Source organism: Polypterus senegalus, chromosome 12, assembly GCF_016835505.1.
Source record: "Polypterus senegalus isolate Bchr_013 chromosome 12, ASM1683550v1, whole genome shotgun sequence".
NCBI classification, from domain to species: Eukaryota; Metazoa; Chordata; class Cladistia; order Polypteriformes; family Polypteridae; genus Polypterus; species Polypterus senegalus.
This window is the reverse complement of record NC_053165.1, coordinates 145,378,095-145,396,475: the sequence shown is the minus strand read 5'-3', so window position 1 is coordinate 145,396,475 and position 18,381 is coordinate 145,378,095. Positions and strand designations below refer to the sequence as shown.

Sequence of the window (18,381 nt, the reverse complement as noted above, 5' to 3'; positions counted from 1 at the left end):
CTTTAGAAAAAATTAAGTAAACACACTACTGGTCAGAAGTTTTAGAACACCTCAGTTTTTCCAGTTTTTCTTCAAATTTAATCAGATGAAATGCAGTGAATGACCTAAAATGATGAAAGGTAAGCATTAAACAGCCAAAGGTTTAAACTTCACATTTAGGTTAGCAAAAACCTGAAAAAAGGAAATTTCACAGTATTACAAGTGGGCCTTCTTCAGGGAACAACTAATATGTTACAACCTACAGATGTTCTGCAGCAGATAAAATAAATTCAGCCTTGCAATTTGAAGCAAACAATTTGCACAGGTGTCCCAACTTTTGATGATTACTTAAAATAAACCCTCTGTCTAAAAAAAGAGTAGTAGCAGGCAGACAATACTTGGACAATATTCCAGTGATAATGACAAGAAAATGGCTATTAACAAATGGAATGAGACAGAGAATTATTACCCTTTGAAGTGTAGGCCTTTCATTTAGAGAAGTGTCACTGAATACAGTGGTGTCCTACACAATCCAAAGGAAATTGAAAACTGGAAGAAACTGATAGGAAGAGATCTGGTAGACCCAAAGTCACTACTCAATCATAAGACAAGTTTTTGAGGGTCACCATCTTGCATGATAGGTGACTTACATTACAGCACAGCATTTCAAGCACAGATTAACAGTGCAGGTCAAAAAAAGCAAGTCTCAGTTTCTAATGTGAAGAGGAGAGTTTGTGCTGAAGGTGTAACAGGGTGAGTGGCAGAAAGAAAACCATTCCTTAAAGGACAAAATTGGACCTTGAAAATATCAGCTGTGGACTACTGCAGACCGGAAAAAAGTCTTATGGATAAATTAATCAAAATTTGAAATCTTCAGTTCATCATGCAGGGTGTTTATACACCATCGAGTTGGTGAAAGGGTGGTTCCTCAGTGTGTGACACCAACTGTCAAACATGGAGGAGGAAGTGTGATGATATGGGGTTCTTTTGCAGGAGGCAGAGTTGGTGATTTACACCAAGTGACTGGCATTCTGTATCAAAAGGGTTACCACAGTTTGGCTAACAATTTTATACACTTACCGTGGTGTTCTAAAACTATTGACCGGTAGTGTATATACAACTCATCGGTAATAAAGATGGCAGCCCACCTACATCATTATATTCTAAGGTCTAAAGAAGTTCTTAGTTGAGTTTAATATCTGTATCTCTCTCCATCTTAATAAAAGGATAAGTGTCTTTGTGCTCATCCAGTTGCTATGTCTCTGTTGTTCCAAAACACTCTGTTGCACCATAAACATTTATATAAACATTTATCATAAACTGTAATATAATGCATTGCATTTGTCATTCCAATAGAGGGGGCATTACAAACTAAACAAACTAAATGACACATAACTGAGACATATACATTGTGTGGTGCTCTGCAAAAGTTAACAAGGAGGTGAACGTTGATTACTTACATTTCAACCTATCTTAGATGGGTAGCATAGTTAGTATATGTATACAAAATGACAAAACGTCTGACTTCTTTCTTTGACCAGCCATAATGTTGTCCGACCTAGGCTAGTAGGCTACAATGTCCAATGAAACAACGCAGCAGTTAGCACAATGAAAGAGGGATGTAATTGCTAGTATATCTAGTGAAAATGGGTTTCTCAGCATCTCAATGCATGAAGTGATCGAAACAACAGACTTGTTTGGCTTATCTTACTAAATGGGCATTTCTCAGTGCTTTTCTATTAGGGATACTCCAACTGATCATCCACAGATTGAAATCGAACGATTTTCACCAAGAAACGGCTTAATTGGTGATCAGTAAAAGGGGCAATTGCAAAAACCATTATTTTCAGCCCCTGCTTTTCTAAACTTTATGATAATTTAGTTGCAAAGGAGCAAGTAGAAACTTGGTTTTATCAGTGAACGAGAGGCAATTAGTATATTAGCCTTTGTGTTGACGAAAGTGGGGTAATAAACTGAAGAAAAAGTTTGAGTAATCAAAGACGTTTTCCTGTGCAAGTAGACAAACAACAAAAAAAGCTACTTTAAGGAGTTCTGACCTTTATTTTGTCCTTCAAATAAAAACAGGCACTGCTTGTGTTTGGACAGCGAGCTTGTTTAAAATGCAGCAGCTTACACTTTTAATTGGAAAAAGAAAAAAAAAATAAAATTTGAAATTGCTGCTTAGTGAACAATAGGCTTTATTTTTTTAAAGATTTGTACTGTGTTTATTTGTTGCTGTGTGTCATGCAGCACAAGCTTTGGTAATAAACAAGTACTACATAATTAAAATGGCAATCCAAATTTTATATATAAATGTAAATAATTTATATATTTATATATTTATATATATATATATATATATATATATATATATATATATATATATATATATATATAATTTTTTTTTGCTAGAAATGTTTGTTTTATTTTTTATTAAGAAGCATTTGCTTTTATGCCATATGTATTATGAATAAATATTTTTGTACATATTTTATTAGTTAAAGTGTGCACTTTAAGGAAATTTGTTTTATTTAATTTTAGTATTTTGTTGTCCCTGAACAATAAGCCTACAGTATTTAATTTTGTAAATAAAACAATTAGCACCTGTGGTCTATAGTTTTAATTATAAAAATATACTTTAACATAAATGACATACGATTTGTATTTGTCTGGTTATGCGGGAGGTATCAGAATCGGCCGATGAAGTAGCATGAAATGCTGAGTATTTTGGGAAATGGATGCTAAGGGTAGAGTTGCCAGACAAGAGGAAAAAAGGAATGCCTAAGAGAAGGTTTATGGATGTGGTGAGGGAGAACATGAAGGCAATGGATGTAACAGAACAAGATGGACAGGACAGGAAGATATGGAAAAAAGATGATCTGCTGTTGCAACCCCTAATGGGAACAGCTGGAAGGAGAAGTAGTTGTGGTAGGTAACACAAATTGAACATCCTCATTGTACATGTATTTTCCAGACAAACTTGCCCAATTTATATGTTTTCCATATTCAGGTGACTGGCATGGATATGTGACAGCATCTCTTGTGATTTTGAAATGTTTACTTTATCATCTTTGAAAGTGACAATGTTTAGTTGTGACAGTTTATCTGTTTGATTCCAGAAATATCAAGTTCTGCGAACACTTCCTGGCCCTCTTCTCATTCATGTATGGTTGCCCTAATTTGTTTAAACTCTGTGTTATTCATAGACAGAATACTGAGGTTTACCTAAATGTGTGTACCTCTCTTGAAGCAGCTGTCTTTGGTATCCACTTCCTGAGCTTGTGCTGGCTAATCATGAGTATGTATTACTATAGCTTGACTGGGTTGTGTGCAGTTCTTGTTGCAGAAATACTTTAGCTCAGTGGTGCTTCAGCACTTAGCTTCCATGGGTTTTCATGCATAAACTGTTCATTTTAATTTTCCCAACATCTCTGGACCCTGAGTTGGTTTGTCGTGTGGTGGGTGCAGCAATGCGCTGTAACCTCTCTCTTTCTCTCTCTGTGAGTATAAATCTGGAGTTTGACTAGGCCACTGCAAATTGCCCTTTCTTAATTTAGACGTTCTTGTATTTTTCATATCTGTGTTTAACATCATGGCCTTGGCTACAGTATAGCTTCAGGTTGTGGAAATATGGTGTGATATTCTCTACTGATTAACTAGAACACAACTGATTAAAGTTTACTTGATGCAGGAAATTCATCCAAGTCCTGATGCAGTGAACATTCTGAAACCAAAATAAAACCAGTCGCACCACCATGGCCATGACTGACTACTGAGATGAGGTTTTTAGTGTGTATAGCAGTGTTAGTTTGTCCAGCTGTATAATGAGGCAGAGACATTTTCCCAGTTTTGACTAATCTATATATTGTTACAGACATGTATGAGAATCAACCAGGTACATTTTCTTTTACTGACAAGCTGTTTTAGAGAGAAGTGGTTCTGCTTTACTCCTCTGCTGTGTGCCCCGTTTTTGCCCATTGTCTTTCGGTAGAGTCATAATTAACGTGGTTAAAGGCAGCAAGAGAAATCTACAGATTGTACGTGTTTTAGTGTTCTTTGTTACTGGAAATTGTAATCTTGAAAACATTCTGACAGGATATCTGTTCCCGACAGGTCTGACTACCATCTCAAATTTTCCCTCTTTGGTCAGTATGGCTCCGGCTGAGATCCCGTGGATCACCCAAACTTTAGAATGTATTACCCCTTTTTTAAAAGGTGTTTCAGGATTGATCAAAGCCTGATGAGCCGCTAAAAGTGTGTGTTTGCAACTTAACTTCTACATTAAATGGCAAAGTAATTTGGAATTATATTGGGCAGGGCTGGTCTAAATCAGGCCTGACCATTTTTGAAAGTATTTGGATGGTTGACTCCAATTGATCTAAGAGTTATCCGATTGGTTGTTTCACCCTTTTAATATTGCAAATCTAATCACCTTATGCTCCAAATCAATTGAAAAAAAAACAAAACTACAAAATATTTTTTTCTGTCAAGCTCCAAACGTATTTATACAGATTTTTCTATTTTCAGTTTAGTAAATGGATTCCAGCAGATTCAAACTTCTTAATATTATTATATAAATTATTTGATTGGTTATTAGTATTTAATTTCATCTAGTCTCCTTTTAATGTAGCATTAATCTATATTACTAAACAAAGGTTGTATATACAGTATGCATGGATGCCAGAGGCCAGCAGCACCGAAAGCGCATGCGCACAGAGCCTCAGCGCCCCAGAGTCAAACCCAGCAGCTTCCCAGAGTCAGTAGGTGGCGCCCAAACAACACAACGCAACCTGTAAATTAAACTTCAGGTCACAATACATCGCCGCCTGAACGCGAACACCACCGCATATACAACCTTCGTTTAGTAATGTTTGTATATATGCACGGATGGCAGAGGCCAGAAGCAAGCTGTGCATGATACAACCACCTCCCGAACGCGAACACGCACACCACCACATACACAATCTTCATTTAGTAATGTAGATCTCCAAGCCAAGATCAGAGGCCAGAAGCAAGCCATGCACAATACATCCGACGCCCGAACGCAATCCAAAGATCGGAGGGAACAGAAAGTGATTGCCATTCTTGGATTTGCGATTCTTTAGAGAATTGGGGGTTTACTGGTGTTGCATATTGCAGAGTCTGCACCTCCCTAATGTGTTTGCAATAATGGCGAAATTGCACACAGCTTTGATTACAGGCCGATCAAATCGTGAAGGGCATTATTTTATGATTTGTACAAGCTACCATCTCCTAACTCACTAGCGAGGCTGCTCTGTCAAATGAATTGTAAGTTCAAATTGTGATTTTTTTGGAGTTTATAAATGTTACGGTTAATCCCCATCTAGAGAAAGAATTCATTTTCTGCAAAATGCATCTACTGGGAATAGTGAACAGGACTGGTTTTCTGTATGTTTTTCCTGAGCTTTAAGCTGACCCAAATAACTGTGATGTATATAATGGCTTCTTTCTGCAGTGTATAAGCACATGCAATTAAAAGTAGCTAAAAATGCGTTACTGGATTGACACAAAGAATTCTCTTTTGGCTTTTTGTGTACTACTTTTAATATTGCACATGCAGCATGTTGGCACTGTGGTTACTGTTGTCTGACATCTCAAAGGTCCTGGGCTAAATTCTTTGTCCATTCTCTGTTATCCTAGTGTCTGTGTGGTTTGGTTGCTTGTTCCAGTCTTTGTGTCATATCCCACAGATATTCACATTAGGCTAATTGATAACTGTAAAGTGATTTGATGTGGGTATATGTCCTGTGATGGACTGGTGACCTTCTTGGTTTCTAACCTGTGTTTAATACTGTCTAAGACCCTGAATAGGACATTGTAGGTACAGAAAATGAATCGATGGATTAAGAAAAAGACCAAGTAAAGCAAATTTTAGTTCATGGAGCTGTATTTTTTAAAATGGTTAAGACCGTGCCACACTAAAACCAAAAATAACCCAGTAGATTTAATTAGAGCTCACAAAGCAGCACATAAACTTGAAATGGTTCTCTCTTATCACTTGCACTTTCCACCTAACAGTTCATTTTGCTCTTGCCCTCAGGAAGCATTGATGAGGATGTGGTAGTGATTGAGTCCACTCCAGCCGCCCCAGCCACTGCCAATGAAGAGATCAATGTGACCTCGTCCACTGATAGTGAAGTGGAGATAGTGACTGTTGGAGACAGCTGCAGGTAAGGAAACTGGTGGGTTGGCAAGGAAGAGGGTGAAGGCCAGCTCATGTTCAATTTTGCTCTGTACCCGTTTCCCACCCACCTAGTGGTCTCCCACTTGTTCTCTATTCTATTTTTTTTAACATTCTGTGTGTAACAGCCTGTTAATATGTGTCATATCAATCGGATGGTTGCCAGTTCAAATCCCGTAAATGCCAAAATGTGACTCTACTTCGTTGGGCCCTTGAGCAAGTGCTCTGTTCTGAGTATGATGTTAATCTGCATCCATCCCTGCATGTAGGCCCTCCAAACTGTAACAATCTGGGCGTTAGTGGCAAAATTGGCACTCCAGCCACCATAAAAAACCTCCCACTGTTCCATTCCATCTGAGCTAGTGTGGTGCTGTGGTGTCACCCGCTGCGTGGCTGCACTCGGGTCCTAATTTGGGATCCTGAGTTGGTTTGTCATGTGGTGGGTGTGGCAAAGCGCTATATCAGTGTGTGCTCCTAACCTCCTCTAATGAAATACTTTGTGTATTCTGGATTGCATGTATCTGTAAATTGAAAAGTAACAATATAGAGTCAACTATGAAAAGAAAGTACATTGCAAAAGTACAGTTTTTATTTAAAAAGGAAAAAAAAATATTTCTGAGCGTTTTTCAGTGTTTAGGAATTCTAATGATTTCTGTAGCTTCTGCTTCATTTACTGAGTTATTTAGTCATGTTTTGGACAGCACAACAGTGTTGAAACTAGGCTTCCTTGGTGTTTTACAAATTTAAAGAATGTTTTCTATAAGTAAATGAAAATTTTGTAATGTTCATAATTTTAAACTGAATTGTGCTATTCTGATGCTGGAGGTGTGTCCTCTGTATAGACCAAATAGCTGCATTGACATTACTGGAATTGCTTGACTTGGTTAAAGTTTAGTAGTTTCTTTGTTTAGCAGTCATATTTTATTGGGTTAAGGTTTAAAATCTAATTGATTTTATGTCTGACAAAAAGTTGTTTTAAAGTCTAACAAAGATGCATGGTTCATATAAAAACGTGGGTTGGGAATCAATTTAAAAAAAATATACATAAATCATTAAGTAAATACACACTAAATCACAAAATTAATGTAGAATTAACAAAAAGGAATTTAAGAAAAATAATGGCATAGTTTAAACTTAAACAATGACTTTAAACCTGAACTTTTAACAAAATACTACTTGAGTAAGTACAACCTAATTTTTGAATGCCATCCTAAATGGCTTGTTGAAAAGAAGACTTTAAAACCTGTGTTAAAACTTCGTAAATACTATCCACAATTGTTTGTTATCTCCAACGATTGAAAATTATGCTCCACACAAGTGCTATGTCTATGTCTATGTTTTTTTTTTTTTTTTGCGCTTTCCCTTGTTCTCTCCCTTCGGACAGTTTAGCACATGTATAGATTTAATGCTTTTGTGGTTGGTAGAATTGTGGTGTGCCTTGGGATTTTTTGTGGTAGAAAAAGTGTGGCAGCACAGAAGAATTGTTGGACTACACTGCCCTAATGACACTTTTGCCATCGACACACACAAAGTTTCCAGTAGCTGCTGTCTCACTTAAAAACTGACACTGTGCATTACTTGGGTGGTTATGTTGTGTTCTTTGCATAAATTAGCAAAGACACTGCAAACTTGAATCACGGGTAGGGATAATAATTACACTTATCTATTTTATAGAATTTTGTCATTACATTAGGGCAGTCAGCACTGTAAGCTGGCTGACACACTGGCAAGTTAAATACAGAGGTACTATTTATTTTGGTTTTAGTGCCACTTAAAGAAACCATATTTTTATAATTTATGACACATTACATTAAATTTAATCTTCTTACAGAAACACTGCAATGAGAAAGAGAGAATGTAATTTTACATTTGCAAATGCTCTCTTGCATTTCCCCAGAATTGCTGTAACCCTTCCCTCCACATCCCCTTTCCTCTGACTCCCCTGAAGCCATATCGGTACTGTATGTATAAATTAAGAAAATGTGCAATTTGAAATGTTAAACCTTTAAATTAAAATTTTGTTTTATAACATTTTTTAAGGTAGTATGTAAATGTGGTACTGCATGTATATGCAATTCTTTAGGTACACACTTTTTTGTATTATTGTTTTATTGTAATAAAAGGATATAAACCAGACAATAACCTAGTGAGAGGTTATTTCTTCTTGCTTGCAGCAGTGGATGACACGGTAAGGACCAGCCATGGACAAATGGACACTTACACTTACTTAATACAGGGCCACTTCCAAGTCTCTCATTAATATTAACAGGCATGTGTTTTTTGGATATAAAAAGCAAGCCAATATATGAAAAATACTAGATATCAGAAACAACATCTCTTAACAAAACAAATCTGAAGAGAAAAAGTTTCAACATTGTTTGAATGCTTGAACATTGTGAGAGGCCTAGAAGGTTAATACCACAAATTGAGAAAGTGGAAGGAACTGAATCACAAACTTGTAATTTAAAATAGCATCTTTCATAATGAGCACCATCTCTAGGTGGTTTACAAGAACTGTGTACCAGATTTTAACAAAAGTAATTTACGTAGAAGAGGCAGTTTATAGAATGTACACTTTCTATTAGCTAATGTCTTTACATCATGTGTTTGTCATTGGAAATATATGATGCTGCAATAAGTTTTTGAACAGATCGGTAAGATTTTTCCAATACTTGGTGTAGCAAATTGTTCATCAGAGTGCTTGCCATAATCAGCTATGTGGTGCGTCCTGATGCAAGCCTAAGTACTGGCTGAAATCAACCTCTTGACATGTCAACAAATATCCATATAGCTTTTGAAATTACTGGTAGTTAAAGATTAGTGATGATGATTAACTGAATCAAGTCATGAGCTGCCCTAGTTTATCTGCAGTAAGCATTCCATATATTTTATGTTCACTTTAAATAAAAACACGTGTAAAGAAATTAGCTAAAATCACAATTTTGCAAATAGGTTCCCCAGAGCCTTGGCATTTCTGCTTGCTAAGCTCACATTTCTTATTTTGGTAGGGAGCATTTTTCTAATGTCAATCACTTTACTTTGCTGCTCAAGCTTCCAGGACTTGGAGTACGTTTTCTTTTGTAAATATGCGTATGATTGCAGCTTATTAACTGAAGCAAGTCTCTGAAAACTGTAGCACTTGCCTTTAGCCACACCTTTTTACCCAACTGCTGCCTTCTCCCTGGGCTGCTAACTAACAGGCTGCTGTCCCCGGCACCTGGCACTTGGGGAGATTTATTGGGCTTGTGGAGAGGAGCTCCCTTAGATACCAGGAGTGTGATGCTAATGGTGTTTACCAAGTGGTGTTTTATGAGAGAGAAAACTGAACGACAAGCATTATTCATTGTTGAGAACAAGCATGCCTATGTGATGGTGTCACATATAAGATATAATATATATATATATTATATATATATAATATTTTATATTTTTGGGGTTTTTATGGCTCTAGAGTTGTGTATGTTTTATCATATATAAATGAAGCAGAGTAATTCTGTTATAATTCTGAATTGCTATCTTCTGCCTTAAATCAAGGTTAATCACAAAATTAGTCACATTTTATTACACATTTAATGTCTTCTGTTTAGCGCTGGTCACTGCAATACAAATGAAGACAGTGAGAAATCTGGTGTTCTCCAGAGAGTAAAGGGTATTTATGACAAGTACAAGGTAGGCTATCACATTCAACTTAGTTTTAAACAGAGTTACAAATCCATAATGTAGTATACGTGACATTCTCTGACACACTTAATCCTGTTCAGTGTCAGGTAGGATTGCATTTCTCCCAAAGCAGGACCAAACCTTAGATTAAGCAACAGTGCATCAAAGGGTCCACTCACACCAGACCAGTTTAGAGTTGCTAATTGACCTACAGTATCAGGCATGTATTTGAAATGTGAGAAGGAAGACTGGACTACCTGGAAAAAAATGCATTCAGACACGGGGAGAATATACAGATGGACCTATAAGGCAGCAACGCTATCCAATAGCACGCCAGTAAAGTGCTGTGTTATCAAAGGGAGTCTATTCCACTTCTGTAGTTAAAATCCAGGAACTGAAGATGTGGAACTGGGAAATTATTTGTAACCTTACAGATAAGATGGTTAAAGCAGACCCAAACCCCCGATTGTGTCAAAATATGTCATTTTGTAGCTGCTCACTAAAAAAGATAATGGTAAAAACAATAAATAATTTCTTATTTAAAGAATGGTATACAGAAATTGTGTGCTGGTTCAGTCCTGGCTGCTAAAAACATCATAGTGAATAATCCCTGAGACCATATCCTTAGTATCAGTAAAGTTACAGTGAGTCTTTGCATAAATCAGATACACCTACTTTGCATTGACTTTGTCATTTTACTTTTTTGCAATAACAATGACAGTTACATGGTATTTAATTTGCTGGTGATTACAAAAATAAAACATCAATGCCAGCATATAGCATAAAAGAACAGTAATCATCCTTCCCATCAGACCATAAGCAACCAATTTAAAGCATATTTTTACAATCTTTATTTATTTATTGTTTTTTTTTCCATTTCTGACCTTTTCTGTCTTTCCTTAGTTCAGCTTTAAAGTTGATTAAGCTTCAATAATACTATGTGTGAAGATTGTCTTTTTACAATTTTTAATTTGTTTTGAGGACTCTTGTTCTACCTTGTCCTTCAATAAAACATTGAACGATTGTCTAACAAGTTCAAAATTCAACTTTGGCTCCTAAGATGATGGCCAAGGCGCAGTTTGTGTCTATACTTCCATGAAATTGTTCATGAATTTGCTTAGTGCCATTTGTACTGTGGACTTTTCAGGTAGGCAGATATGCTGCTTCCTAACTATAATCGTTAGAAAGTTTCAAGTCTTTAGAGAAAGAGCCCCAGTCCCAAGTCACTTGCTTTAAATAAAAAATTATAGCAAACCTCAAGGAGACCTACAGGAGTCTGACTACTGAATTCAAGAGGTAGTGGTTCACCTGAACATGTATTTTATAAAGCACCTTTCAGCAAGAAGTCATTTCTGGAATATTTTGCAAGCATATTTGCAAACGACCAACTCACACTTTTATGAGTATCGAATTTGCTGCCTTAGGATCATGGCACGTTAGATGACTTTTTTGGCATTTTTGCAGTCACATTCTTGGCTTGTAATCATCAGTCACGTAGTCTGAAATACCCGGCAACTCATTTCCAAGTAATCTGCGCAAGTCTGTGAGCCTGAGAGAACAAATGAGTGCTCCAAAATACTCTTACTGCCAGAAATTCTGTGCTGCACAGCCCACTGGCTTTCTGATTGACGCTTACACCTTAAGCAAGGTTGTGGTAAGCATAAATCTTCAAGCTTGACTGGCAACATTTTTAAGCTCTGAGCCCTTTCAGAGCTGCCAGAGTTACAATGGCAGGGTTGTTCAGTACACTAGTGTGACCAGGCGAACAGTCTTGTTTGTTTACCGCTGTTGCTCCCTTTTGCATATGCCTTGGTGTATATGCAGTCCACAAACACAAGGAGGATGCATCCTCGTCATCCCTGGGGGTCATAGTGTTGTGTAGACGCCACAGTTCCCCAAATTCCATCTGTCTGCTTCTGTTTATATTTTTGCACTTCGCTTCCTAAAGACTTGTTGTACACAGGTATTCCAAAATAATCCCGCTCCTGACTCTTTGCCAATTAGGAATTCCCCTCGTGGATAAGCTCTTCTGCTTTTGGAGCTAAACAAAAAGCAATTAATAACAAGCGAGTGGTTTTTCCAGTGGCAAGGTGAACACACTGTAGCGAGCACCGACTGATGGGAATCCATCCCAAGAGTGCCACAGAGGGAAGAATGTACTATTTCATCTCCAGCAATCATGAATTTGAGCATAAATTGTGACATAGTGGTGGGTGTCAACCCTGTTTGCCAAGCCTGTAGGATTTTAATTAATTGATATTATTTGTACTTTTCTTGCTCACAAAGCATTCTTGATTTTTAGATGCTTTGCTGTATTGACACAGTGATTGACTGAGTCAAAGAAAAGCAAAACTCATTCTGGTTGGCTGTGTACCTAGGGTGCTTCATTCTGTGCTTGGCTCATTCCTTTAATAAGCTGCAGTCTCCATCTGATCTTAGTTAGCCAGCAGTCATCCCTCAAAACTCCACTGACTTTAGATGCTTAAACATCCCTCTCTACTAGCAGAGGGTAAATTCTGAAAGACTGAAGGCATAAACAGAAGTAACTGAATGACAGTAGACTCGCACATTCCAGTCTCAAAGGATTTACCCCTCTGTTAATCATTTTGTTATGATATCTTAATGATGCAATCTGTGGTTTGGGGGCTTAGAGCACAGCACTGGGAGTAAAGAGTGCAAATTCCCAGTCCTGTCCCTCACTGTGTTGCCAGCACACGTGGATGTGATGTAGTGATACCTTGTTTGTGCGTCTGCCTATTTCCTACGTTCTATGCTCCAACCCCTTTGCGTAACTTCTCTTTTTTTAGGTATAGAGGCAGTGACAAAAAGACATCTTTATTTAGAAAAGCTCTTTCCTGATTAAGAGTTCAGTCATTCTAGTGCACAAAATGTTGCCTCTTTTTTTAATATCTAATTCAATAATTACCAGTACCATTCTTATTATCTGTACATAGTCTCAAGATTTGTTTTAAATGTAACAGCTCCCCAAGTTAAGGAGATATAAAGATATGATAAGGCAATTAATCCTAGTTTCATTGTATTAATATATACACATTAATTTGTTCTCTTTGTAGGTGTTCACTCTCTTATAATGTAAATAATATAGAGATGTATATACAGTACACTAAGTATATGTATACTCGGGCACACATCCAAGCCCATTCACATTGGCACAATACTGAGTCACCAGTTTAACTAATAATGCAAATGTTTTTGGGATGTGGAAACTAAAATATCTGGAAACCCATACGGACATGTAGAGAATAGGAAAATCCCTGGAGGTGGTCACCAGGCCAGGACATGAACCAAGATCTATGGAAAGGTGCTATATAAATTAATTACTGTATATTAGTTCCCATTTCAAAGCCAGTTTCCCATGTACATGTTGCCATTAGACTCAAATTGGAAGCATAACCTCATATGCCTGTGCTGTTATTCTTAAATGTTTATATATATATATATATATATATATATATACACACAGTATATATATATATATATATATATATATATATATATATATATATATATATATATATATATATATATATATATATATGTATATGTGTATATATATATATATATATATATATATATATATATAAAGGACCGAGAGAGACAGTAGCAAGGGTTGGGGTTTTCCGGCCCGTATATTGTACACACAAAAACAGGTCAAAATTATAAACAAACAGTTCATAATCGCGCCGACTCCTGGCGTCGCGCCATTTTATTGGGGAGGAGCGGAAGTGGAGGAATGTCGGGAAGGACCGCAAGGGAGGATGGGAAGGATGGCGTCAGGGCAAGATGGCGGAGGAAGGGCGGAAGTATCGCACTGCGGTCAATCCAGGCCTATGGTGCAGGAAGGTCTTTTTTTCTATGAGGAAGCAGAGGGAGAAAGTTAATACCCCACCATTCCCTGGCGGCGAGTGGTTTCCCAGGTGCTGTCGAATCAATCCGCCTCCTCCTACTCGCGCGCGTGACCACGATCCCCCTTAGCCCAGGACCGTCAGGTCGGGCGGACCTAACCGAGAGGTCGTGAATACGAGAGAGGGCATCGGCATTGGCCTGAAGGGTGCCCGCCGATAAGTGACAGTGAACTTATACGGCTGTAAGTCCAGGAACCACCTGGTGACCCGCGATTCGACTCTTTGTGTAGGGACATCCACTGAAGTGCAGCGTGATCAGTCACCAGAGCGAATTCGCGACCCAGCAGGTAGTACGGAGGTGGGTCACTGCCCACTTAATGGCCAAGGCCTCCCTCTCCACTGCAGCGTGCGGGTCTCCCGGTCCATCAGTTTCCGGCTAAGGTACATCACAGGGTGCTCGACACCATCGGCGCTTTGGCTCAGCACGGCACCCAGGCCTGTGTCCGGCGTCGGTCTGGAGAATAAGCGGGAGCCCAAAATCGGGCGTCCGTAACACAGGTGCCGGCGTTAGGGCCTTCTTTAGGTCACTGAGCGCGTGTTCTGCTTTGTCGGTCCACACCACGCATAGGGGCGCCCTTTTGTCAGGTCAGTCAAGGGTGCTGCTCTTTGGAGAAACGGGAACAAACCGGCGGTAGTAACCCGCAAGCCCCAAGAAAGCCTGCACCTGTTTCTTGGTACTCGGACGGGCCATTCTAAGATGTCTTTAACTTTGGAGCTCTGTGGCGCACCTGTCCTTGTCCCACGAGGTAGCCTAAATATTTGGCCTCCTTTAATCCAAAAACACTTCCGGGGTTTATGCGGAGGCGGCTTTAGCCAGTGTTAGGAGGACAGCTGCGACCTGCAGTAGATGCTCCTCCCAGGTGCGGAATAGATGACAACGTCATCCAGGTAAGCGGCGCTATAGGACTGGTGGGCTTCAGCACTCTATCTACCAGGCGTTGGAAGGTCGCGGGCCCCGTGCAGCCCAAATGGGAGGACCTTGTACTGCCAGTGCCCGCTAGGGGTGCTAAAGGCCGTTTTCTCCTTTGCGGATGCCGTTAAAGGAATTTGCCAATACCCTTTTGTCATGTCAAGGGTAGTCAGATATCGAGCCGCACTCCAGCCGCTCAAGGAGGTCGTCAATGCGGGGCATGGGGTAGGCATCGAACTTGGAGATCTGATTCAGGCGTCTAAAGTCATTACAGAACCTCCAGGAGCCGTCTGGCTTGGAGACGAGGACAATAGGGCTGGACCAGGGACTATGGCTCTCTTCAATTATGTCCATGTCCAACATACGTTTCACCTCCAGTTCGACCTCTGCGCGTTTTGCCTCCGGAGTCGGTAGGGCCTCTCCCGGACGATTACCCGGGCTCCGTGACTATATCGCGCTCAATCAGCGGTCCGGCGGGTGACTCGCTCACTACCTCGGGGATGGCTCGGAGTGTTTGGGCTAACTCCTGCCGCTGCTTGGGGTCAGCTCTTCGCCGAGGTTAAGGGCAGTTGTGCTTGCGAAAGGGAGAGTGACCTACGGGGCTGGGAGCTCCTCTCTATCTCTCAGGGCTTTAACAGGTTGACATGATAGATCCTCTCACTTTCGATCGGCGATTGGGCTGTTTCAAATAGTCGACGAGTCCTTTCTCTCCTTAACCTCGTAAGGCCCTTGCCAGTGGCGAGCAGCTTCGAGTGGGAGGTCGGGGCGAGCACCATAACTTCGGTCCCCGGGCGGAACTCCCTGAGGACGGAGTTGCGGTTGTAACACCGGGCCTGCGCTGCTTGCGCGAGTCACGCGTGCTCTTTTAGGAGGGGCCTGATCTTTGTGAGTCGGTCGGCGCGTTGCGCTCGTACTCAAAATATTAGAGGAGGGAAGAGCCTCGGCCTCCCAGCCTTCTTTTAGGATGTCGAGGATTCCCGGGGTTGTCGCCCGTATAGTAATTCAAAGGGGAGAAGCCCGTAGAGGCCTGGGGTACCTCCCGGTAGGCAAAAGCACGGCGGGAGGAGCTGGTCCCAGTTCCTGCCGTCAGCGCTGACTACCTTGCGGAGCATCTGCTTAAGCGTCTGATTAAATCGTTCGACCAACCCGTCAGTTTGCGGGTGATAGACTGGCGCTTTCAGGTGCTTTATCTGCAGTAATTTGGCCACCTCCTTGAGCGTATCCGAAGTGAAGGGCGTACCCTGGTCCGTGAGGACCTCCTTGGGTATGCCCACGCGTGAAAACAAGTTAACCAGTTCCGTGCGATGCTTTTAGTATTAGCGGGCGCAGGGGAACCGCCTCTGGGTACCGGGTGGCATAGTCCACCATGACTAGGATATACTTGTGGCCACGGGTTGAGGGCTCCAGGGTCCCACCAAATCGACCCCTATCCTTTCAAAGGGATGTCCACGAGGGAATAGGGACTAGAGGAGCACGGTCCCTCCTAGGAATCTGGCGGGTCTGGCACTCCGGACAGGATTGACAGAACCGCGGACCTCCTCATTGATCCCAGGCCAGTAAAAGCGGGCTTAATCCTCTCCAGTGTTTTTCGCCCCGAGGTGGGCCTAGGAGGTGAGCATGTGCCAACTTCGCATATCTCCCGCCGGAAGGTACGCTGAATTAGCAACAACTTCCGCACCTCGCCCTCATGGGTAGCCACTTTCGGTACAACAGATCATTCTCAAGGACAAAGAAGGGTTCCGCGGTGTGGATCCGTCCGCTGTCGAGCTGTTAGGCAGAACAATCGCATTCGGGCAAAGCGCGGGAGTCATCATTCCACTGCTCCCTCTTAAAGGAGGCGGCGTGGACCGAAATTGATGGTCCAGGCGCGAGGAGTCTTGGGGCCTGGGCCGGGAGAGTTCCTGGCTAGTCCCTTCTCCGGCGGAATCTTCGGGTCAAGGTCCGTAGCCACGGAAGGTCCCCGAGACACCAGCGCCCATAGGGCCTGCCCTTGTGCGGCGTGGAGGCCGCGGGAGGGTGCCTTTTCCCCTCATGACAAGATCCAACGAGGCCCGGAGGCGCGCGATGGCTTACCGCTGATTCTTTTAGACCAGTCTTGTCCCAGGATCACTGGGAAGGGGGTCAGGTAACACAGCGACCGTCATTTGGATTGGTTCCCCTTCCAGGTAAGATAGCAGTGGCGGAGCGATATGACCTAGTCCCCCATGCACACAGGTAACCAACAAATGCTGCTTTAACCACTGTTGCGGTAAGACAAGCGGCGAGCAACAATGGTAATGTTGCTGCGGAATCAAACAAAGCCACCACGGCGTGCCCATTTAGCAACACCACTCCCGTGATTCGGACTCGCCAAGGGATGCGGCGGGTACAATACCTCTCCGATGATGTCCAGCTGCAGTCCATAGGCTCCGGGCGATGTGATGGGGCAGTTTGGCAGCAGGTGGCGGTCTCGCCACACTTGAAACAGCGGGCGGACCCGGCCTCTCTTTGGCTCTGGCTGGCGCTTCTGCAGCGCGTCGAGGGCTCGGGGTGGCCGCCCGTCCCTGCGGTTCCCGCGAGCAGGCTTTTCTGACCCCCAAGTCGGAGGACCGCCAACTGGCGCTCCAGGGCGTCGAGGAGGCCCGACATGTTTTGATAGGCGTGCCCCCGGACCTGCTGGGCGAGGGAACTGGGCATTGCATTGACCAGGCCTTCACAGGCCACCCGCTCGACCACTTTCCGCCCGTCGGGGCTCTCTGGCCGTAGCCAGCGGCCCATCTTGCCCCAGAACTTCGAACGCCTGGGCGCGGCGGCTTTTCGGGTCAAAGACCCAGTTCCGCCATTCGCGCCTGCTGGCCGGGCTAATGCCGTAGCGGGCCAATATTTGGGCTTGAGGAGGTCGTAATTAGCGGCCTCCTCCTCAGGGAGGTCATAATAGGCGCAGCGCGTCCCTTCAGGTATGGCGCCAAGATGGGCGCCCACTCGGACCGCTGCCACTCGTTCGGGTGGCCGTCCTCTCAAACATGCCCAGGTAGGCATCGGCGTCCTCGAAGGGCCCATCGGTACCATAGGGGGAGGCGGCTGCCTGGGCGGGTCTGGTCTCGCCCGTTGGGCTTCCACTAACCTGGCCTTCGTGGCCTCCAGCTCCCGGTTGGTAGCGGCTTGCGCTTGCTGCAGGGCCTGGAGCTGGGCGTTCATTCCCTGCAGCACGGTGTTCAGGTCCTGTCCCTCCGTCATTCCGGGATCTGTATCCTGCCGACTCGCCACTTGTAAAGGACCGAGAGAGACAGTAGCAAGGGTTGGGGTTTTCCGCCCCGTATATTGTACACACACAAAAAAAACAGGTCAAAATTATAAACCAAACAGTTCATAATGCGCGACGCCGACTCCTGGCGTCGCGCCATTTTATTGGGGAGGAGCGGAAGTGGAGGAATGTCGGGAAGGACCGCAAGGGAGGATGGGAAGGATGGCGTCAGGGCAAGATGGCGGAGGAAGGGCGGAAGTATCGCACTGCGGTCAATCCAGGCCTATGGTGCAGGAAGGTCTTTTTTCTATGAGGAAGCAGAGGGAGAAAGTTAATACCCCACCATTCCCTGGCGAGTGGTTTCCCAGGTGCTGTCGAATCAATCCATGACCTCCTACTCGCGTGCGTGACAATATATATATATATATATATATATATATATATATATATATATATATATATATATATATATATATATATA

The 18,381-nt window shown here is 42.2% G+C and overlaps 1 protein-coding gene across 4 annotated transcripts in view; it reads left to right on the top strand.

Annotated features, from left to right (window-relative positions):
* rnf111 (ring finger protein 111) overlaps window positions 1–18,381 on the top strand; it is a 127,205-nt gene that overhangs the window by 61,796 nt on the left and 47,028 nt on the right. For all 4 annotated transcript variants that reach the window (XM_039773734.1, XM_039773732.1, XM_039773733.1 and 1 more), the window contains exon 3: window positions 6,041–6,170. In XM_039773734.1, the coding sequence (XP_039629668.1) occupies window positions 6,041–6,170 (130 nt within the window). The remainder of the gene's footprint in view (window positions 1–6,040; window positions 6,171–18,381) is intronic.